This window comes from Tamandua tetradactyla, chromosome 15 (assembly GCF_023851605.1).
Source record: "Tamandua tetradactyla isolate mTamTet1 chromosome 15, mTamTet1.pri, whole genome shotgun sequence".
NCBI lineage: Eukaryota > Metazoa > Chordata > Mammalia > Pilosa > Myrmecophagidae > Tamandua > Tamandua tetradactyla.
In genome coordinates this window covers 34874209-34898763 of record NC_135341.1, presented here as the reverse complement: position 1 = coordinate 34898763, position 24555 = coordinate 34874209, and the positions used below count along the sequence as shown (strand labels likewise).

The following is a 24555-nucleotide window of genomic DNA, read 5'->3' as shown; positions in this document are numbered from 1 at the left end:
AGATCAGATATGATATATATAATACAAAAGCCAAAATGGTAGAGGAAAATATTATCCAAACAGTAATAACACTAAAAGTCAATGGACTGAATTCCCCAATCAAAAGACATAGACTGGCAGAATGGATTACAACTCAGCAATACCACTGCTAGGTATCTACTCAAAGGACTTAAGGGCAAAGACACAGACGGACATTTGCACACCAGTGTTTATAGCAACATTATTTACAATTGCAAAGAGATGGAAACAGCCAAAATGTCCATCAACAGACGAGTGGCTAAACAAACTGTGGCGTATACCTATGATGGAATATTATGCAGCTTTAAGACAGACTAAACTTATGAAGCATGTAATAACATGGATGGACCTAGAGAACATTATGCTGAGTGAGTCTAGCCAAAAACTAAAGGACAAATACTGTAAGGTCCCACTGATGTGAACCGACATTCGAGAATCAACTTGGAATATATCATTGGTAACAGAGACCAGCAGGAGTTAGAAACAGGGTAAGATAATGGGTAATTGGAGCTGAAGGGATACAGACTGTGCAACAGGACTAGATACAAAAACTCAAAAATGGACAGCACAATAATACCTAATTGTAATGTAACTATGTTAAAACACTGAATGAAGCTGCACCTGAACTATAGTTTTTTGTTTGTTTGTTTGTATCTTTTGTTGTTGTTTTTTCTTTTTCCTTTTATATATATATATTTTTATTATTATTATTATTTTAATTCTCTTCTCTATATTAATATTCTATATCTTTTTCTGCTGTTTTGCTAGTTCTTTTCCTAAATCGATGCAAATGTACTAAGAAATGATGATCATACATCTATGTGATGATACTAAGAATTACTGAGTGTATATGTAGAATGGAATGATTTCTAAATGTTGTGTTAATTTCTTTTTTTGATTAATAAAAAAATAAAAATAAAAATAAAAAATAAATTAAATAAATAAATAAAAGAAGTTACTGGACCATGGGGTAAGGGAAGTTTGGGGAGTGATTACTTAATGAGTATGGAGTGTTTTGAAACTGGAGAGAGGTGGTAGAAGCACAACTTTGTGGATACACTAAATACCACTTAAGTGTACACTTTAAAATGGTTAATTATGTGAATTTCATCTCAGTTTAAAAAAATCAGTTGATCTATAAAAAGGTTTAAGAAGGGAAGTGGTATGATCTGATTCATATTTGAAAAGGGTCAGTCTCTGAAGGATGGGTTATGAAACAGCAAAAAGGCAGTAGAGACGTCAGCTGGAAACTTTTGTAATAATCCAAGGTAAAACCCAGTAGTAGCCTACACTAGCAGCAGTGGAGAAATTTGTAACGATTCAAGATATACACAGTTCCTTTCTTGCTACTTTCCCATTTTTCCATATGACAGCCATCTTTTCTACTTTCTCTGTAACATTTCCTTACAAATGTCCTTAAGAATGTCTCCTCTCCTTTTAGCTACTATATCAACAGAAGAGTAGAACATATGGAATAAAAATAAATAATAAGGGGAACAAATGTTAAAATAAATCTAGTTTGAAATGCTAGTGGTAAATGAAAGCGAGGGGTAAGGGGTATGGTATGTATAATCTTTTTTTTTCTCTATTATCACTTTATTTCTTTTCCTGTTGTCTTTTTATTTCTTTTTCTAAATTGATGCAAATGTTCTAAGAAATGATGAAAATGCAACTATGTGATGATATTAAGAATTCTTGATTGTATATGTAGAATGGAATGATATCTTAATGTTTTGTTTGTTAATTTTTTTTAATTAATAAAAAGTTTAAAAAAAAAAAAGAAAAATGTCTCCTGATGTGTTTGGATGTCTTGCCTCTTCGTTTTTGGTTGTTTTGTTGTTGTTTTACTTCGATATTCTTTTTCCTATTTTTATGATATCATATTTTCCATTACTAAAACTAAAAGCTTATTTGCGTCTACACCTATTTCCTCCTAACTCTTACTTTTTTTTTTTCTGGATTCCATCAGTTCCCACCTCCTGGGATTTTCCTTTACCAATTATTTCCCCTCTCTCCTCAGTCTCTTCACTTCCACTAGTATTGTCCCACTAGGTATATTCCATCTTTTTTTCCTCCCAATTTTACTGAGCTATATTCCTATCCATCCATAGTATGCAGTGTCTCACATTGTCATCACCTTGTTTGCAATCATCATAACATTCAATTTTAAGCCATTTTCATTGCTCCAAAAAGAAAATAACTGAGTTATAAAACCCGAAACACCCTATATCCCTTATCCCCCACTATTACTGACTCCTAGTATTGGTGTGGTACACTTGTTACCTTTCATGAAAGGATAGTAAGATATTACTTTTAACTGTAGTCCATAGCTTGCAATAGGTACTTTTTCCCCATATATTAACTCTTTTACTAGTTCTTGAAAGAACTTATTTATGTTTGTAGTGTTAATGTCCACCTCAAGGTTCACTGTGTTATATAATCCCATATATAAACTGCTAGCTTTCTTTCTGGTGATATTCAGGACTCTAAAAAAACCCTTTCAAGCAAATTCACCTGCAATTCAGTGGTTTTTCTTATAATCCCAATAATGAGCTAATCTCACCTCTATCTCTTTCCAGACATTTAGGTTCAACTTGTTAAAAGTTCTGTACATAACAGACAACTGCTTCCCGTTCTCTAGTGTCAATTTACGTCTTGGTAACCTCTATTCTACATTTTATGACTATGAGTTTGCATATTCTGTTTAGTTCGTATTAGTGAAGTTATATAATAATTGTCCCTTTCCCATCTTTTTATAAAGTTGGGTTTGTTGAACTGTAATTTACGTATACTAAAATTCACCCTTTTTAATGTACAGTTTGATGAGTTTTGATAAATGTATACAGTTGAGAAACCAAAGTTAAGAAATAGAGCTTTTATCACCCCCAGAAATTTCCTCATGCATCTTTGCAGTTCAAACCTGTCTCTTATTCTCAGCCATGACAACTCTTGGTTTCATTTCTGTTCCTATGGTTTGCCCTTTTCCGGAATGTCCGAGGCATGCAGTCTTTTGTGATTGGCTGCTTTCACTTAGCATAATACTTTTGCGATTCATCCATATTATTATACTTCTCAGTAGTTTGTCCATTTAACCATAAAGTAATATTCCATCATAAAGATATGCTATAGTTTCTTTATCCAAACAATTGGGTGAACAATATTGATGAACAATTAGGTTCTTTACAGTTTGGGGCTATTATGAATAAAACTGCCATAAACATTCAGGTAAGGTCTTTGTGTGAACATATGTTTTCATTTCTCCTTAGTAACCACCTAAGAGTGGAATTGCTGTGTCATATATAGTTTTGTGTTTTTTTTGCATGGGCAGGCACCAGGAATCGAATCCAGGTCTCTGTCCTGGCAGGCAAGAACTCTGCCACTGTGCCACCGTAGCCCACCCATGTCATATCTAATTATGTGTATGTTTAACTTTATAACAAGCTGCCAACCTGCTTTCCAAAGCAATTGTACCATTTTGCATTCCTACTAAGTGTATGAGAGAGTTCTAGTTGCTCCACGTTCTTCCCAAGCTTGGTCCAATCAATCTTTAATACTATTCTAAAATATATGTACTGGTATGTCACTGTATTTTTAAGTTGCATTTCCCTAATGATTGATGAGGTTTTCCTGTGCTTTATTTGCCATCCCTGTATGTTCTTTGGCAAAGGGCCTATTCAAATCTTTTGTGCACTTCTAAATTAAAGTTGTTTCTTATTATTGAGTTCTTAGAGTTCTTCATTGAGGATATAAATAGTTCATTCTTACTTAAGTTATTTTTTTAAATATTTTCTCAGTCTCTGGTTTATCTTTTCTTTTTCTTGTTTTTTGCAGTGTCTTTCGAAGAGCAGATGGTTTTATTTTGATAGTCTAATTTGTCAAGTTTTTGTGGCTCATGATATTTGCTTAATAATCCAGGGATACAAAGATTTTTTACTGTGTAGAAATAGAAATGTTAAAAAGATATATAAAGTACTTGTCTTCATTTTTATCCTGTATTTTCTTGTAGTTTTATAGTTTTATCTCTTACATTTATGTATATGACCCATTCAAGTTATCTTTTGTAAACAAAGGTAAAAGTTCATTTTTTTCATAATATGTGTTGTTCAGCATGATTTATTGAAACTACTATGCTTCCCTTATTGAATTGGCTTTATATCTTTGTTGAGAATTAATTGACTTTTTGTGTGGATTATCCTATCTTTTAACAAAGACCTCTCTTAACCTCATGTGCCCATGTAAAAGTGCATCACTTCCACCTGTTTATAGCCATTCTTTAAAGAGTGGTGTAGACTTGCTGTTCTACTCCCTTACTTCTTACTCCTAATACTGGGCTCTTTCTCTACCACTCCAAAAAAGTAGTTCTTGACAGAGTCATAGTGATATCTGCTCTGACATGCAGTGGACACTGTTTCATCTTTGTTTCATGTAACTGTCAGTGGCCTTGAACGTTGTTGACCCCTCCCTCCTCTTTCAAACAAGCTTTTCCTTTGACTAATGCAGCATCTACCATCTTCCTTATTTTCCTTCTGACTTTCTCTTTTTCCCCTGTATGTCTCCCTTGCTAATTCTTCTGTCTATTCTTAAAATGTCAGTGTCCTTCAGGATTTTTACCAAAAGCCCCATATATCTCTTAGTCTGTATATATTCCCTGCTTATTTCCATCCACTACCTTAACTAAAGAATCTCAAAATTATATCTGGCCCATTTTGTTGGTTTGTCCAGAGTGATCCCCCAATGAATCCCAGAATGATTTGATCAGTGACTGGAAAAGTATTTGCAAGCCCCCTTCGGGGAATGGTGAGAGCGGGGAGAAATTCAACTTCCCCAAGTTGATTCTTGATACTCTCACAAGCAGTGTGGACAACCAAAGCTATAGGCTGAACCCCCAGGCTTGGGGTTTGTTCACATGAAACTTAACCCCACAAAGGATAGGTCAAGTCTACTTAAAATTTAGGCCTAAGAGTCACCACCAAGAGAGCCTCTTTTGTTGCTCAGATGTGGCCCCTCTCTCCAGCCAACACGACGAGCATTCTCACCACCCTCCCTCTCTCTGCATGGGACATGACTCCCAGAGGTGTGGACCTTCCTGGCAACGTGGGACAGAGATCCTGGAATGAGCTGAGACTCAGCATCAAGGGACTGAGAAAAACCTAGAATGAGCTGAGAATTAACATCAAGGGATTGAGAGAAATTCTCCACCAAAAGGGGGAAGAGTAAAATGAGACAAAGTGTCAATGGCTGAGAGATTCCAAACAGAGTCGAGAGGTTATCCTGGAGGTTATTCTTAACATATTAAGTAGATATCACCTTGTTGTTCAAGATGTAGTGGAGAGGCTGGAGGGAATTGCCTGAAGATGTAGTGCTGTGTTCCACTAGCCATGTTTCTTGATGATGATTGAACAATGATATAGCTTTCACAATGAGACTCTGTGAATGTGAAAACCTTGTGTCTGATGCTCCTTTTAGCTACGATATCAACAGAAGAGTAGAACATATGGAATAAAAATAAATAATAGGGGGAACAAATGTTAAAATAAATTCAGTTTGAAATGCTAGTGGTAAATGAAAGCGAGTAAGGGGTATGGTATGTACAGTCTTTTTTTTCTCTATTATCATTTTATTTCTTTTTCTGTTGTCTTTTTATTTCTTTTTCTAAATCGATGCAAATGTACTAAGAAATGATGAATATGCAACTGTGTGATGATATTAAGAATTACTGATTGTATATGTAGAATGGAATAATAGCTAAATGTTTTGTTTGTTAATTTTTTTAATTTAAAAAGTTTAAAAAAAGAATAAGATTGGTGAAGTATCTGAATTATGCATAATTCTTACTCTATAACTTACACTTTTCTGTGTTTTCACAAATATGCCTAAAATAAATAAAAAGAAGCTAAAATTAAAAAAAATTATATCTGGCCCAAATCTTTTCTGAGCTTCATTTGTGCATATTTAACTGTGTAACAGGACCGTAAGTTCTGTGAAGACCGGTACCTTGTATATCTTCTTCATATTTGTATTCCCATGTTTAGCAGTTGGAACTCAATAACTATTTGTTGAATGAATGAACAAATGAATGAATGCATGAACAAACCAATCAACCCTTATTGATTGTAATATATTGTAACACATATTATAATTCTAGTACAGTATTTTAATATTCACCATTTTACAGGTACCACATGTATTCAGTGCGTATGCCGTTAAGGGCACAGGAGAAGTAAATTACTTTTAAAATCACATACTTATCCTTGCCAAAGTTCAGTTTTCTATTGCAGTTGTTAGGGAACCTTGAGATGGAATTGAAGTCTAAGAAGAAAGGAGATGAGAGCATACACTGTTTCTAAAGTTACACATTTATGAACACTTTCTAACATTTTGTTTTGTTTTTTCAGCCCATTAATTTCCTTCAGAATTTACCTATGTTATTTGAGGATTAAACTTTTCAAATGGCTTTATTAAATTCTGAATGCAACTTTAGCGATATTATTTCTCTTTGACTTTTCACTCAGAATTTTATAGGTTCCTATAACATTTTTCTTCTTAGCCCTAAAATGCTTAAAGTCATATGGAAAGATAGAAATTGGGTAATGTATATTCTTTTGAATCTCATATGAAGAATATTTGAATGATGATCTGAGCATTTGTGTCTAAGAATATATGCTTTTTACAGATTTGGTGTCATGCGAGGCACTTTTGGGGTATTTTGGAGAAATGAAAGGTGCAGTCCTCATACTACCCTCAGAGATCACACATCTGTAAGGAGATAAGTCTCACACAGGTGTGAAGGAAACAGCAACATCTATCAGATGTTTGTAGTGTTCATTGCATATTGTTGGGCAAGAAAGATAAGGTGACTTGCCACTAGACGTGTTTTTGGTCTTGCCTATCATTGCCAGCAGTTCTGTAAGTGTTTAGGGTTTCTCTTATATATGCCCTTTTAAATTATTCTGGAGTATGGGTCCCTTATAGTTCTCTTCTCTCTCTCTCCTATATTTTAGTGAGCGGTTTCTGGTGAGACTGAACAAGAATGGTGGGCCAAGGAACCCAGAGAAGATAGAACGAATGTGTGCCCTTTTTACAGTATGTGCATATTCTCTTTCTCTTTTCTACTGTTGACTCTAACCAGAGGCCTACTATTTGGATATTGTCACCCTGGAAACGAGCATTTATTCTTATTTTCCCACTAGCTGGGAGAATGAGACTTGATTTATGTTTCTGTCAGGTTTAAATGAAATATTTTAAGAAAACTGAAATCAGTTGGGGTTCTTAATTGAATTTTTTATTAAATGTAATTTAAAAACCTTTTACTAATACAGATTTTATTAAGTATTTCATATAGAAGACACTTAAAATCTGAGAAAAGACTTTCTTGCTATTTTTATCCAAGGCCACAATGGGAATTTTTCTGATGTGTAAGTATAGCTTCTCTTAAAAGCATCCACCAAAATTACAGCTTTGCAGTTTCTCAGTGAGTGCATATGAAGAAAGACAAACTAAATCACTCTTCTCTTCCAAGTATCAAATGAAGTGTCTTTTCCTCATGTGATCTGTAGTTTAGTTTTTCATATGGGACAGCTGTCATTCATAGTCTCTGATAAAATGGACCCACCAGCTCAGAGAAGACTTGGTAATCTGCATTTTGAAAAGTGCTAAGCCTCACAATAACCATAATGTCATGTATTCTTCAGATGATTCTGACTTATTATTTTTTTACCCTGTAAAAATACTAGCTGTCCAAGTTTATTTACTCAAGTTATTTTATTTGTCGAAGAAAAAACAAGATTGTGTCACAATTGTAAACCGATTTTGCACTTTATCATGAGCTCTTTGATCTACTTCATGGATACTGATATGTATCAGAACCCATTCAGTGCTGGAGTTCTGATGGTCTCACCTTGCTACTGTCCTTGTGTGTGGTACATGAATGACAGATGTAGGTGAGGTGTCTTGAAGTAGGCCTCTTAAGCACAAACAGGGATTTATTTGGGGATCTGATAAATCTATACTAATGCAGAGTCAGAAAACATGTTTACAGAAATAACTTTAATTGAAAATGTCCCAGATGTCTAAAAAGATTAACCTATAAATCTAGTTAAGCTAAAATGATGTTATGTCCCTCTCTGAGCTCAGCATTCAAGGCTTGGTAGATAATGCAGGAAGAAAGAACAGGAAAAGCAAGTTCTTGAATATAGTTAAGAAAGTTGAGATGGTTTGTCTAGGGAAAGAAAGAGTTCTTTTCAATTGAAAAAGAACAAGGGGAAGAGTCTAATAGAGTTAATGGAATTTAGGTTAGGATATTAGGGGAGAAATTCTGAAATGAGAGTAACTGAACCCTGGGTCAATTCTCTTGAAAGACTGTGGGGCCTCCTTTCTGAACAGAATTAGATGACGATGGGTGAGCATAGTGACCTTAGGAGTTTTTTGAGGTTCTGATTCTCTAATATTATCTGGTAAAGAAGCAAGAGAAATTGTTGATACCATGTTCCTTCACATTAAGGAAACAGAGGTTTGTGCATGTACTGTCCATGAATATGATGAGTATTGTCCTTGTCCCTTGATAAATGAATTTAATTATGATACATATTTGATAGTAATTACAGTAATAAATTTTATTTAGATGCATTTTAATTAGCTCATGTGGGCCGAGATGCCTAAATTGTAGCTTCAGCTGTTTAAATTAAAGGTGTATGTAATACTCAAGATGTAGGAAGGCACAAAGCTACTAAATAAACTATTGCCTGAGTTCCATTTGCGCTATTGCCCTGGATTTTTTTAAAAAGGTGTCAAACATGATCTCAGAAATTTGTACAAAGTTCCATGAGATTTTTTTTAACAAAATTACCTTAGCCAGGATTCTCATCGTTTACTGTATGCTATTTTAAATAATTTTGATGAAACAGTTTTCTCATAAACTAAGACTTTGAGTTCCTCCTGTGGGCCAGAGGAATTTTTGCAGATTGGCATATGTGCCACAAAGCCTCAAAATAAATCCAAGAAAGTTTGTCCACCACTATGGTTGATGCTATCACCCTGATAGATTCAGGTATTGACTTGGCCAGGTGATGATGCCCCATTGTTCTCTTGCTGTGGACTTAAATCATCAGCATGTGAAATTAATCTATGGCTAATTACATCTGCAGCCAGCTAATGGGAGTGACTTCCTCAGTGAATGACGTTTAATTTAATTAGCTGGAGGCTTAAAAGAGAGAGGTCAGGAGGGAACTCAACACAGCACAACCCAAGCAGCTCAGCATACCTCATCTCAGCACTAACAGCTCAACCCAGATGTTTGAAGATGCAGAAAGGAATCACATAGGGAAAGCCGTTGGACCTCAGAAGCCAAGAGAGAAGGCCAGCAGATGTTGCCGTGTGCCTTTCCATGTGACAGGGAAAGTCAGCTGCCTTTCCTCAGAAGAGCTATAAATTTGTAACTAAATAAATCCCTTTATTAAAAGCTGATCCATCTCTGAAATGTTGCATTCTGGTAGCATCAGCAAACTAAAACACCCGCTGTTAGCTTACTTTAGCATTGGGAAAAGGGGACCTTACACACTCAGCAGTTTTCAGGGCTCTTCACTCTGCAGGCTTCAGAGCCAGATTGTATTCACATTATTGATGGCACAACCCTGTTTTCTGTGAAGACTTTTTTTCTCCTGACCTCCTTAAATTCTAATACTTTATTGTAAGGAAAAATTCTATCCTAGAGGGAGGTGTTTTTACTTATGTGAAAGTCCTGTACTGCAAGGATTGATGACTTACATGATAAATGATGGCTGTGCATACACATATGAGAACATGCATATGTTTATCGACTGATTACTAGATCTCTAGCGCCTCACAACATGCTGAAAATATGAAGGTCTCAGTAATTATTTGTTATAGAAATAAATGAATTTATACCTATTTACTATTATATTTGAATTGACCAGCTCAGAAAATGAACTTGCATTGTTTTCTCTGCATTAGTTACATTTTTCTACATTTATTTATATTCTTCCATATTCCAAAATAGGATGTTAGATAGTGATTTCTTGGAGTTAAGAATTGAACCTGATTATTACTCTAATAACATCCCTTTTTAAATATTGCTTGCTTTTCTGCAACCTAAGAATGAACTGTCAGGCTTATTTTGTAGTTGTAAATTCTGTTGTCCCTACAGAAAGAGGGTAGCCTAGGATCAGGGAAGTGAATTGACTTTTCTGTTTCAAATGGAACATCAGTACTTGAGCCTAAATTCCTGGATGCTGTTCACTGTCCTCATTTGCCTCTTTGCCTACTGTATACCTATGAATTTGCTTCCTAGATACATAGAATTGGAGGGTTTGATCCAGTCAGTAAATCTGATTACTTCCATGTAACTGGGATTTAAGCCATACTTGCAGATGAAGGGTGGGTGAGTCATACCTCTCTTCTCACCTTGGTTTTAAAGGTCTTATGAGTGTTTTAACATTGATAACCATACTTGATACTTAGTCTTAGGGAGCATATTTTAATGACTCTATTTTAACTATATTTACCATGCACTTAAATTTGATGAGGTAGCTTTTACATAGAAATTTTACATTGAAATTAATGGAAACTCACAAATAGTAATTTTATTTAAAATATTTTTTGCACTAATTATTATTGTGTTTTTTTCTTGACATCAAATAAATGCAGCTGAGAGTTCTGGCTACCATGTGCAATATGGTCAGAAAGAGTGCCTACCCAGCCACTTGGAAAATACCTAAATTTTTATTTTATTTTGTTTATTAAACATACTAACATACAAACACAAACATTCTTACCATATGATCATTCCATTCTATATATATAAAATCAGTAACTCATAATATCATCACATAGTTGTATATTCATCATGATCATTTCTTAGAACATTTGCATCAATTCAGAAAAAGAAATAAAAAGAAAACTGAAAAAAAGTTCATACATACCATACCTCTTACCCCTCCCTTTCATTGATCACTAGCATTTCAGTCTACTAAATTTATTTTAACATTTGTTCCCCCTATTTTTTATTTCTTTTTAATCCATATGTTTTACTTATCTGTTGATAAGGTAGATAAAAGGAGCATCAGACACAAAGTTTTCACAATCACACATTCACATTGTGAAAGGTATATCATTATACAGTCATCTTCAAGAAATGTGGCTACTGGAACACAGCTCTACATTTTTAGGCAGTTCCCTCCAGCCTCTCTATTACACCTTAACTAAAAAGGTGATATATATATTATGCATAAGAATAACCTCCAGGATAACCTCTCCACTCTGTTTGGAATCTCTTAGCCATTGACACTTTATTTTGTCTCATTTTGCTCTTCTCCCTTTTAGTTGAGAAATTTTCTCAATCCCTTGATGCTGAGTCCCACCTCATTCTAGGATCTCTGTCCCACATTGCCAGGAAGGTCCACACCCCTGGGCGTCATGTCCCATGTATACAGGGGGAGAGCAGTGAATTTGCTTGATGTGTTGGCTGAAAGAGAGAGACCACATCTGAGCAACAAAAGAGTTCTCTAGGGGGTGACTCTTAGTCTAATTTTAAGTAGGCTTAGCCTATCCTTTGTGGGGCTAAGTTTCATATAAATAAACCCCAAGACTGGGGCACAGCCTATTGCTTTGGAAAGTACCATAAATTATATCTAATACTTAGTCTTTTATTCACTCAGCCAGAGAAAAGAGAAAGGTTCAGTAATTTTGTGTACAGCCCATCAGGGTAGTGTTTGATTGTTTTTGATAAATAAGTTTTAATTTTCTAGGTATATTGGCGTTAATAATTATACTAATTATTTGATAGTTTGGATTATCGCAATCCAAGCTACATAGAATGAACTATTACTTTTTTAAATGCATCGAACATTTTTATGTTATTCAGTAATTAACGTGCTTGAATTTCAAAAATATAGATTAAAAATGGTGATCTGTTTTTCAATTTGTATTTACTATTTAATAACCATAAAAATACAATGCTGTTTTGAGAATATCATTTAATATTCTGTTTTTACATAAATGAATTAGTGTAGTTCAGTCTAAAACATCTTTTCTCAATATCAGACACAATTTAAAAATATATCTTTGGGAATTCCACAAAGATGGTAGAATAAGATAGATTGAGTTCAACCCTGCTCCAAGGGACAGCTAGAGAAGGGATGGGAGGGTGACTGAGACAGCGATTCCAGGGTGTAAGTGACCTGGGAGGGTCTTCTGCACCACGTAGGGCAGCCCTGGTTGCAAAAGCTGAGGAACTGAAAAGCAGAGAACTGGAGACTGGCTGGCTGGTGCAAACAGCCTAGCGGAAGTCCAGAGCCCTCAGGAGTGCAGTGACGGGGAGATGGGGACTATGAAGTAAGCCAAGCCATGTTCCTTGAATGCACCACCCTCCCCAACACAGCCCCACAACCTGCGACTCACCCCACACTCTATGCACCTGAACTCCATCACCCGCCCCCATTCCCCATACTCCAAGTGCCCCCACCCCACCAACCCCCCATCCATACCCATCTCACACCCCCACCCCCACTCCAAGCACACACACACACCTACTCCAGCCCAACCCACCTCTCCTGCACAAGCATAGTCTTATCCCGCCCCTCCTGAGTCCTACCTCCCAGTCTCTGCCCCCCTGCAGGCCATTGGGAGCACAAAAAAGCTGCAGGCACTTACCTCCATACCCAGGCTACACTCGTCCCCAGTCCATACAGTCGCACAGCCCCACCCTGACCCCTGTGTGAACTCTGCGCACATGTACATGAGTTTACGGCATTTGCAAAGCAGTGCATGCAAACAGCCCCTAGTCATTCCCCCAGCTGGGAAAGTGCTGACCTGCACAGCAGCCCAGGCCACATCTGTCTCCAGCCCATGCAGGCGCAACTCTGACCTGCTCCCCTAGCTCTGCACAAATGCACAAAGGGCCTTGCACTCTAGAAGAGTGCACACCAGGGCCCTGCCCCCCAGGCACATGCATCCACATAGCCACACCCTCCCCCACTGCTGGGTGCCCCTGCTCACAGGAATTAGTGTAGCATCCCAAACCTGCTTCTATACCTACACTGCAATGCATCGCTGCTCTGTTGTGCCCCACCCCACACCCTGCATCCTGCTCCACATCCATCCTGCATAAGGCTTTAGACTACTGAAGGAAATTAATTTCCAAAGTAAACCAAACAAGATATTTATATGCTGTGAATACAGCAGGAGATCACTAAGCATATCATGATGCAGACAGATGTTGCCCAGGCTAACGACCAAATTACAAACACTAGCGGCGACACAGATGTTGGAACAACTAATCAAAGATGTTCATATAACTCTACTAAATAAAATAAATGGGATGGTTAATGACATGAAGGAGATCAAGAAGACACTAGAAGAGCGTAAAGAGGAATTTGAAAAAATAAATAGAAAAATAGCAGATATCATAGAGATTAAAGATGTTGTAGAGCAAATAAAAAACATACTAGAGACACACAACAGCAGACTTGATGAGTCAGAAGAAAGAATAAACAAACTACAGGACAGGACAACTAATTTTGAACACGCAAAACAGAAAATGGCAAAACTACCTTTGGGTGTTGCTTCCTATGAAACGAAGCTTGAACGATTTTAAGGAATGATGAGAAAGAAAGAAAGCAAGAAAGAGACAGATGGGTTCAGGGGGTCTGAAGCTTAGCCATAACAGACAACAGACAACTTTATTCTAAACTAGTTCCTGCTTATATACTGCAGGGTTTAGGTGACTAAAAGCATGCATACATTTCGTGAAAAAACAGAGTGCCTACTTATCAGTATATTACTCTCTACGTTCAAGAGATAGGTAACAAGACCTTGGGACTTAAGAAAAAACATTATCTCCCTCTCAGGCTGTCCTTCAATTAAGCAGTAGCAGTCTCCACAGTTTATTGCCGATGCCACTCCGAAGCCAGTTGCTCCCAATAAATTCCGCAGGTTTTCCATTAACCCTGGCTCCTACATATGGGAAAGTTTCCTGGACCAGGATGGCAGCATAGAATGCTCTAGGATACTATTCACCTAAAGAATCTTTGAGCAACTAGCAAAACCTTGAAGAGCTATCATTCTCAAAACTACAGAAGACAGTTAAAGGGTTAAAGTAAGTAGATAAGTGCCAAATCAAGAAAACACAGCTTATAAAATAGTAGGAGATACTTGTGTTATACTTGCTGGCCCATCCCCAACATGATGTGAAGCCATGCTGTGTTCCTATTTTGGGTCCCTGTTCTTGTTCTGGAGGGAGCATAGTAATTCCTATACAAATTCTACAGTGCTAGTCTATCAGATGACAACCTGAAAGACTGAACCGGGAAACTTGTCTAAGTCTTACCTTACCAGAGCTGGCCATGTACTCAGAAGCAGCTTGTGGCAACTAAAACAGTGTAAGAAATGACTAAGTCAAAGTCACCTGGGGCAAAGGATTACCTGCTTTAAGTCATAAAATAGAAACTCAGGATGGAAGAAAGTCTATTTCATAGGAAGTAGAGGGGTTATTTGAATTACTATAAACCCAGAAATTCCTAAGGCTACCAGTGAGCACATGCCCAGGACAAGGCACAGGCTCAGAAAAGACGGACAAGATATTAACTTCATGTTCTCCTTGGGCTGAGTCCTTGATAGGAGGGCTAAACTCTGAAGAAGAGCACCAGCCAACTAAGAGCAAATTTGCGAAGGGTTTGAAAGGTGTTTGTTAGCTTCTGACACTCAAGGAAATCTATCTTATATCACTAGCTATATACAAATTTAAAGAACAAACAACTGAGGGACTAAAATTCAGAATTAACACTTTGAATATTAAAATGAAACATACAGTGGACAACAAAAAATTACAAGACAAATAAACAGGAAATGATGGCCCTTCCAAAGGAATAGGATGAAAATCCAGAAACCATCTGTTCTAGTTTGCTAGCTGCCAGAATGTGATATGCCAGAAATGGAATGGCTTTTAAAAGGAGGGTATTTATTAAGTTGCAAATTTAGAGTTCTAAGGCTGTGAGAATGTCCAAATTAAAGCAAGTCTATAAAAATGTCCAAATTAAGGCACCAACAAGAGGTTACCTTCACTCAAGAAAGGCTGTTGAAGTTCAGGGTTTCTCTCTCAACTGGAAAGGCACATGATGAACATAGTGACATCTGCTAGCTATGTCTCTGGGCTTCTGGTTTCATGAAGTTTCTCCACGGGCATTTTCCTTCTTTATCTCTTAAGGTCTCTGGCTGTGTGGGGTCTCAGGGTTCTCATTGCTGTCTCTTGACTCTGAAACTTTTTCCAAACTGCTCCCTCTTTTAAAGGATTCCAGTAAACTAATCACAGCCCACCTGGAATGGTTGGAGTCACATCTCCCTCTCATTAATACCCATAATTGGGTGAGCCACATCTCCCTGGAGATAATCTAATCAAGCCCCAACCTAAAGTGCTGAATAGGGATTAAAAGAAACTGCTGCCTCTACATGATGGGATCAGGATTAAAACATGGTTTTCCCAGGGTACGTAATCCTTTCAAGCCACCACATCATCCATGAAGAAAACTAGACTTTGAACATATTGGACAGACTCCAGAAAAATTATCCTCATTATGTTTAAGAAGATAAATAAAAACATGGAAAAAGAATTAAAGGATATCAGGAAAACCATGAATGAACAATATGAGAATCTCAATAAAGGAATAAAATTTTTTAGAAGGACCCTGTGCTGGTTTGAAATGATGTATGGACCCTAGAAAAGCCATGTTTTAATCAAAATCCTATTTTGTAAAGGCAGCTGCTTCTTCTAACCCCTATTCAGTATTGTATGTTTGAAACTGTAATCAGATCATCTCCCTGGAGATGTGATTTAATCAAGAGTAGTTGTTAAGCTGGATTAGGTGATGACATGTCTTTACCCATTTGGGTGGGTCTTGAGAAGTTTTTGAAATTCTGTAAAAGAAGGAACATTTTGGAGAGTAAGAGATTCAGAGAGAGCAGAGAATGCTGCAGCACCATGAAGTGGAGAGTTCATCAGCCAGCGCTTTGGAGATGAAGAAGGAAAACACCTCCTGGGGAGCTTCATGAAACAGGAAGCCAGGAGAAGAAGCTAGCAGATGATGCTGTGTCCACCATGTACCCTTCCAGAAAAGAGAGGAACCCTGATTCTGTTCACTATGTGCCTTTCCAGATGAGAGAGAAACTGTGACTGTATTTGCCATGTGCCTTCTCACTTGAGTGAGAAATCCTGAACTTCATCAGCCTTGTTGAACCAAGGTATCTTTCCCTGGATGCCTTTGATTGGACATTTGTATTGACTTGTAATTTGGACATTTTCTTGGCCTTAGAACTGTGAACTAGCAACTTATTAAATTCCCCTGTTTAAAAGCCATCCATTTCTGTATATTGCATTCCGGCAGCTAGCGAACTAGAATAGACCCAAACAGAATTGCTGGAGTTGATGACCACAATAGCTACAATGAAAAATTCCCTAGAGGGTTTCAATAGAATATTGAAGTTGACAGAAGAAAGAATTAGTGAACTCAAAAAACAACAATTGAAATAATTCAGGCAGAAGAACAGAAAGAAAAAAGATATAGACAACAAAAAAGTACTTAAAAGATACGTGGGACACCAAGATACCAATATATGTGTTATGGGAGTCCCAGAAGAGAAGAGACAAAAGGGCAGAAGTGATATTCAAAGAAATAATGAACCCAGACTCAAAGAGAACCATGACCAGAAACATGGTTGTAAAAACATCAGATGCTGAGGACAAGGAGAGAGTTTTGAAATCTGCAAGACAAAAACAAGGGATCTTCAATGAGATTATGTCAGTTTCTCATGAGAAATGATGGAGGTAAGAAGATACTGGGACAGAATATTTGCAGTGCTGGAAAAAAATTGCCAGTTAAGAATTTTATATCCAACGGCATTATCTTTCAAAAATGAGGATGATATTATGACATTCCAAGATAAATCAGAGCTGAGAGAGTCCATCACCACTAGTCTTGCCCTACAGGAATGGTAGAGGGCTTTCTTTAGACTGAGAGGAAAGGACACTATATAGCATAATAAATTAAGGTCTCCAATACAGTTCTAAAATGCAGAAGCATAAAAAGTAATGATGAACTTATGGTTTTGGACATACGATGTATAAAGATATATTTTGTAGCAAGTACAACAAAACTGGGGATATAGAAACAATATATGTGTATGCTGTTGATCAGACATGACTAGACTTTAGGATGTTATAGATTTAGAATGTTAAATATTAGCCCATGATAAACACAGAAGAAATATATGAAAAAAAATGTACAGAAAGAAATGAGAAAGGACTCAAAATGGTAAAGTATAAAAAATAAAATGAATATGAAAGTTAGCATTAATGAGAGAATTGAGGGACAAAAAATGTGTAAGATTTTCAAAGACCTAAGCAGAGTGATCAAGAACGGTGTCCTGCACTATTCGTTGCTTTGAATGTAAGTGGATTAAATTCTCTTCTCAGAAGGCAGAGATTGGCAGAATGGATTTAAAAAAACACAGCCCAACTATATGCTGTATATGAGAGACTCACCTTAAATTTAAGGATACAAGTACGTTGATAGTAAAAGGATGGGGAAGAGATATACAGTGCAAATAGTAAGCAAAAAAGCTGAGGTCACTACACTAATATCAGATAAAATAGACTCAGTAACAGAGGGAGAATTGGAAAACTCACAAATATATGGAAATAAATTCTATGCTCTTAATCTATGAGACAAAGAAGAAATCAAAAGGGATATAGAAAATATCTTGAAATAAATGAAAATGAAAACACAACATAGCAAAGCTTACAGAATGCAGTGAAGGCAGTGCTAAGAGGGAAATGTATAGTTCTGAATACTTAAATTAAAAAGTAAGAAATATCTCAAATCCTCACAATAAGAAGATCTAGAAAAGTAAAAGTAAACCCAAAGCAGCAAACAGAAGGAAGGAAGAAAATTATTATGAATATGAATGAATGGACTTATGAAAGTCCAAAACAATAGAGAACAGCAACAAAACCAAGGATTGGTTTTTTGAAAACAGCAATAAAAGTGACAAACCTTTAGCTATACTGTCAAAGAAAAAGAAAGGATGCAAGTAACTAAAATCAGAAAAGAAAGGGGGGCATTACTACAATCCCCACAGAAAATAAAAGACTATGAAAGTATACTATAAACAACTGTATGCCAACAAACCAGACAATCCAGATGAAATGGACAAATTTCTAAAACATACAACAGACCAATAACTAGTGAAGACTTTAAGTCATTAATCAGAAACCTCCCAGCAAAGGAAAGCCCAGGACCAGATGGCTTCACTGGAGAATTTTGCCAAACATTCCATGAAGAATTAACATCAATCCTGCTTAAAGTCTTCCAGAACATTGAAGAGGAGGGAACATTCTCTCACATATTCTTTGAGGCCAAAACCACTTTTCTAGTCTATGAAAGCTGCCAGAATGCAACCAGAGATGGATTGGCTTTTAATAAAAGGGGATTTATTTAGTTAAAAACATTGAGTTCTTTAGAGGGAAAAGCAGCTAACTTTCATCTGAGATTCTCTCTTACATGGGAAGACATAGGATGATCTCTGCTGACCTTCTCTCCAGACTTCTTGGTTCCAGCAGCTTTCCCGGGGGTGATTCCCACCTTCATTTCCAAGGCCTGGGCTTAGCTGAGCTGTGAGTGCTCAGATGAGGTATGCTGAGCTGCTTGGGCTGTGCTACATTGAGCTCTCTCATTTAAGCATGCAGCCAATTAAATCAAACATCATTCATTGCTGGAGACACTCCCCATAGCTGACTGCAGATGTAATCATTGACAGATGAGCTTCACATGCCGTTGGCTCATATACACACCAGCAGAACTAGGTACCTTCACCTGGCCAAGTTGACACCTGAACCTAACTACCACAATCACCCTCATGCCAAGCTACATAAAGTAATACCCCAAGAAAAGAAGATTACAGGCCAGTGTCCCTATGAATATAAATGCAGAAATCCTCAACAATATACTAGCAAACTGGATCCAATAGCAGATTTAAAAAAATTTACACCATGATCAAATGGGATTTATTCCAGTAATGCAAGGGTGGTTCAACATATGAATATCAGCTATTGTTATATACCACACAATTAGAATTAACGGGAAAACCTACATGAATATCTCGATGTAGAAAAGGCACTTGACTAAATCCAGTAGCCCTTCTTGGTAAAAACACTCGGTAAACTAGGAATAGAAGGAAACTTCCTTAACATGACAAAAGGGAATATATGAAAAGCGCACTTTGGTAAATGACTGAAAGTGTTCCCTCTAATATCATGAACAAGACAGGATACCTACTGTCACCACTGCTATTCAACATTGGACTAGAAGTTCTTGCCAGAGCAGTTAGGCAAAAAGAAGAAAAAATACATCTAAGTTGGAAAGGAAGTTATAAAACTTACTTTCTTTGCAGATGATGTGACCCTTTGTACAGAAAATCCTTAAAAATCTGCCAGAAAGCTACTAGAGGTAATAAATGACTTCATCAAAGTGATGGGGTGCATATAGCATGCAAAAATCAGTAGTGTTTCTGTATGCTAATAACAATCTGAAGAGGAAATCAAGAATAAAATTCCATTTACAGTAGTAACCAATAGAATCAGATATCTAGGAATAAGTTTTTCCAATGATGTGAAGCACTTATATACAGAGAACTACAAAACAATGCTAAAAGAAATCAAAGAATACTTGAATAAATGGAAGGATATTCTTTGTTGGTGGATTAGAAGAAAAACTGTTAAAATATCAAGTCTGCCTAAGCAATTTACAGATTCAGCATAATCCCAGATAAAATTCTAACAGTCTTCTTTGCAGAAATGAAAAAGCCATCATCAAATTTATAAGGAAGTGTAAGGGACTCTGAATAGCTGAAACCATCTTGAAAAAGAAAAATAAACTTGGGGGATTCATACTTCCCAATTTTTTTAGCTTATTTCAAAGGTACAGTAATCAAAGCAGCATGATACTGGCCCAGTGAAGGGGCCCAGTTGTGTGGTCAGGCAAGCACCGACCTAACTGTTGCTTCAAGGATAGTTCGTGGCTGGTTGGTAGACCAGAAGGCTGATTTATTTAATCATCAGTCAGTTGATTGTGTCTGTGACTCATTACGTCTATGATCAACTAAGGGTGTGTCTTCCACAAATGAGAGAATCATAAAAGAGAATTTTCAGTCTTTTTCAGCCAGCCAGCCTCTCCTGTGGAGTTGTTGAGACCCTTCATCTGAGTTGCCAGCATTGCAGCCTGCCTTCTGGATTTTGGATCCTTGCATTCCCATAGTTGCATGACACACTTCCATAAATCTCATATTTACAGACATCTCCTGTTGGTTCTTGCTTTTCTAGAGAACTAATACACCTCCCATCTATAGCCATTTGATTTTTTACAAAGGTGCCATGTCCACCCAATTGGGAAAGAATAGTCTCTTCAACAAATGGTGCTCGGAAAACTGAATAATCATATGCAAAAGAATGAAAGTGGACCTCTGACTCACACCATATACCAAAATTAATTTAAAATAGATCAAAGGCCTAAATACAAGAAAAACTGTATATAAAATTTCTTGAAAAAAACATAGGAGAGCATTTTCAGGACCTTGTGTTAAGCAGTGGTATCTTAGACTTTACACTGAAAGCACAAGCAACCAAAAAAATACATAAATGGGACTTCATCAAAATTTTGGGTAACAAAGGACTTTATCATGAAACTAAAAAGACAACTTTCAAAATGGGAGAAAATATTTGGGAACCATATATTCAAAGTAGGTTTTATATCCAGTATGTAAAAAGAAATCCTATAATTCAAAACCAAAAACAACCCAATTAAAAGATGCATAGCCCAATTAAAACTGGGCAAAAGACTTGAATAGACATTCCTCTAAAGGAAATATGCAAACCAGAACCACAAGATACCAGTTCACATGTACTAGAATGCCTACTATTAAAAAAATAAAGGAAAATAACCAGTGTTAGAGAGGATGTGGAGAAATAGGAACACTCCTTCATCATTGGTGGGAATGTAAAATGGTGTGGAAAACAGTTTGGTGATTCCTCAGAAAGTTAAATTTACACTTAACATGTAACCTGGTAATTCCACTCTAGGTTTACCCCCAGAAGTACTCAAAACAGAGAGTCAAACAATTACTTGCACACCAGTGTTTCTAGTGGTATTATTTACAATTGCCAAAAGATGGAGGCAACCTAAGTGTGCTTCAACACATGAGTGGGTAAACAAAATGTGTTATTTTCTTACAATGGAAAAATTTTCAGCTGTAAAAAGAAATTCTGATACATCATGATGATTATACTTCAAATGTAAAACAATTAAAAGAGACAGAAGGACACTATGTATTGATAAAAAGAACAATTCAACAAGGAGACATAGCAATCATAAATATTTATGTACCGAGCCAGAGTGCTCCAAAAGACATGAGGCAAGCATTGAAAACACTGAAAAGAGAAATAGACATATTACCATAATAGTTAGGGACTTAATTGCCTGCTCTCATCAATGGACAGAATATCTAGACAGAGAATCAGTGAAGAAACTGAGAATTTGAATAATACCATAAATGAACTACACTTACAAATGTTTATAGAACATTATACCCCACAACATCAGGATACACCTTTTTCTCAAGTGCTCATGGATCATTGTCAGAAATAGAGCCTATGCTGGGTCACAGAGCAAGTCTCAATAAATTTAAAAAGTTTGAAATCATATGAAACACTTTCTCGGGTGATAAAGGAATGAAGTTGGAAATCAGTAACAGGCAAGGGCCAGAAAATTCACATATATATGGAGGCTGTACAACACACTTTTAAACAACCAGTGGGTCAAGGAAGAGATTACAAGAGAAATCAGTAAATATTCCAAGGCAAATGAAAATGAAAACACAACATATCAAAATTTATGGCATGCAGCAAAGGCAGTGCTCAGAGGGAAATTTATTGCCTTAAATGCCTATATCTAAAAAGAAGAAAGAGCAAAAATCAAGGAATTAACTGTTCAATTGGAAGAACTAGAAAAGAACAGCAAACTAACCCCAGAGAAAGGAAAAGTAAAGTAATAACGAAGATTAGAGCAGATATAAATGAAATAGAGAACATGAAAACAATGGAGAATCAGTAAAAGCAGAAGTTGGTTCTTTCGGAAAATCAATAAATTGAATGATCCTTTAGCAAAGTTGACAAAAAGAAGAAGAAAGAGGATGTAAATAAATAAAATCAGAAATAGAAGAGGAGACATAACCTCTGACCCCACAGAAATAAAGGAGGGAATGAGAGAATACTATAAGCAACTATATCCTAATAAACTAGACAATGTAGATTAAATTGACAACTTCCTAGAAGGTCGTGAACAACCAACATTGACTTGAGAAGAAACAGATGACCTTAACAAACCAATCACAGGTAAAGAAATTGAATTAGTCATCAAGAAGCTCCCCAAAAAGAAAAGCTCAGGACCAGATGGCCTCACATGTGAATTCTATCAAACATTCCAGAAAGAATTAGTACCAATCCTGTTCAAACTCTTCAAAAAAAAACTGAAGAGGGAAGGCTACCTAAGTCATTCTATGAAGCTAGCATCACCCTCATACCAAAGCCAAACAAAAATACTGCAAAAAAAGAAAATTACAGACCAATCTCTCTAATGAATATAGATGCAAAAATCCTCAACATAATACTTGCAAATAGAATCCAGCAGCACATTAAAAGAATTAAACACCATGACCAAGTTAGATTCATCCCAGGTATGCAGGGATGATTCAACATAAGAAAAGCAACAAATATAAAACACCATATCAACAAATCAAAGCAGAAAAACCACATGATCATCTTGATTGATGCAGGAAAGGCTTCTGACAAAATTCAACATCCTTTCTTCCTGAAAACACTTCAAAGGATAGGGATAGAAGGAAACTTCCTAAACATGATAAAGGGAATATATGAAAAACCCGCGGCTAACAATGTAACAACATCCTCAATGGAGAAAGACTGAAAGCTTACTCCCTAAGATCGGGAACAAGACAAGGATGTCCACTATCACCATTGTTATTCAACATTGTGTTGGAAGCTCTAACCAGAGCAATTAGACAAGAAAAGAAATACAAGGCATCAAAATTGGAAAGGAAGAAGTGAAATGTGAAACTCTCACTGTTTGCAGATAATATGATACTATATGTTGAAAACCCCAAAAAATCCACAGCAAAACTACTAGAGCTAATAAATCAGTACAGCAAAGTGGCAGATTACAAGATTAACACTCAAAAATCTGTAGTGTTTCTATACACTCGTAATGAGCAATCTGAGAGGGAAATTCAGAAAAAAATGTCATTTACAAGTGCAACCAAACAAATAAAACATTTAGGAATAAATTTAACTAAGAATGCAAAAGACCTATACGAAGAAAACTACAAGAAATTGCTAAAAGAAGTCACAGAAACCCTAAATAAATGGAAGGACATACCATGTTCATGGATTGGAAGACTAAATATAGTTGAGGTGTCAATTCTACCTTAATTGATTTATAGAGTCAATGCAATAATAATTAAAATTCCAACTTTGCAGAAATAGAAAAACTGATAACCAAATTTATCTGGAGGGGCAGGGTGCCCTGAGTAGCTAAAAATATCCTGAGAAAGAAAAATGAAGTTGGAGGGCTCACACTACCTGACTTTAAAGTGTATTATGAAGCTACAGTGGTCCAAACAGCATAGTACTGGCATAAAGATAGATATACTGACCAATGGAACCAAATAGAGTGCTCAGACAGCCAACTATCTATGAACAACTGATCTTGATAAGGCAGTCAAGCCAACTCACCTGGGACAGAACAGTCTCTTCAATAAATGGTGCCCAGAGAACTGGATATCTACATGCAAAAGAATGAACGCGGATCCACATCTCACACCCTATACAAAAATTAACTCAAAATGGATCAAAGACTTAAACATTAGATTTAAGACCATAAAACTTTCAGAAGAAAAAGTAGGGAAATATCTTATAAATCTTATAATAGGAGGCAGTTTCCTAGATCTTACACCCAGAGCATGAGCATTGAAGAAAGAAATAGATGAATGGGAACTCCTCAAAATTAAATACTTTTGAGCATCATAGAACTTCGTCAAGAAAGTAAAAAGACAGCCTACACAATGGGAGACGATATTTGGAAATGACATATCAGATGAATGTCTAGCATCCAGAATATATAAAGAGATTGTTCAACTCAACAACAAAAAGACAAACAACCCAATTACATAATGGGCAAAAGACATAAACAGACACTTCTCAGAAGAGGAAATACAAATGACTAAAAGGCACATGAAAAGTAGCTCAACTTCCCTGGCTATCAGGGAAATGCAAATCAAAACTACAATGAGATACCATTTCACACCCACCATAATGGCCATTATCAATAAAACAGAAAATGATAAGTGCTGGAGAAGATATGGAGAAAGAGGCACACTTATCTCCTGCTGGTGGAAATGTAAAATGGT

The 24555-nt window shown here is 36.4% G+C and overlaps 1 protein-coding gene across 11 annotated transcripts in view; it reads left to right on the top strand.

Annotated features, from left to right (window-relative positions):
- The window catches only part of DOCK3 (dedicator of cytokinesis 3), a 719821-nt gene that overhangs the window by 500436 nt on the left and 194830 nt on the right, over window positions 1–24555 (top strand). For 10 of the 11 annotated variants that reach the window (XM_077129171.1, XM_077129169.1, XM_077129173.1 and 7 more), the window contains one exon: window positions 7020–7101. The exons of the other annotated variant lie outside the window; for it this stretch is intronic. In XM_077129171.1, coding sequence (XP_076985286.1) covers window positions 7020–7101 — 82 coding nt within the window. The remainder of the gene's footprint in view (window positions 1–7019; window positions 7102–24555) is intronic. 11 annotated transcript variants of the gene reach the window in all.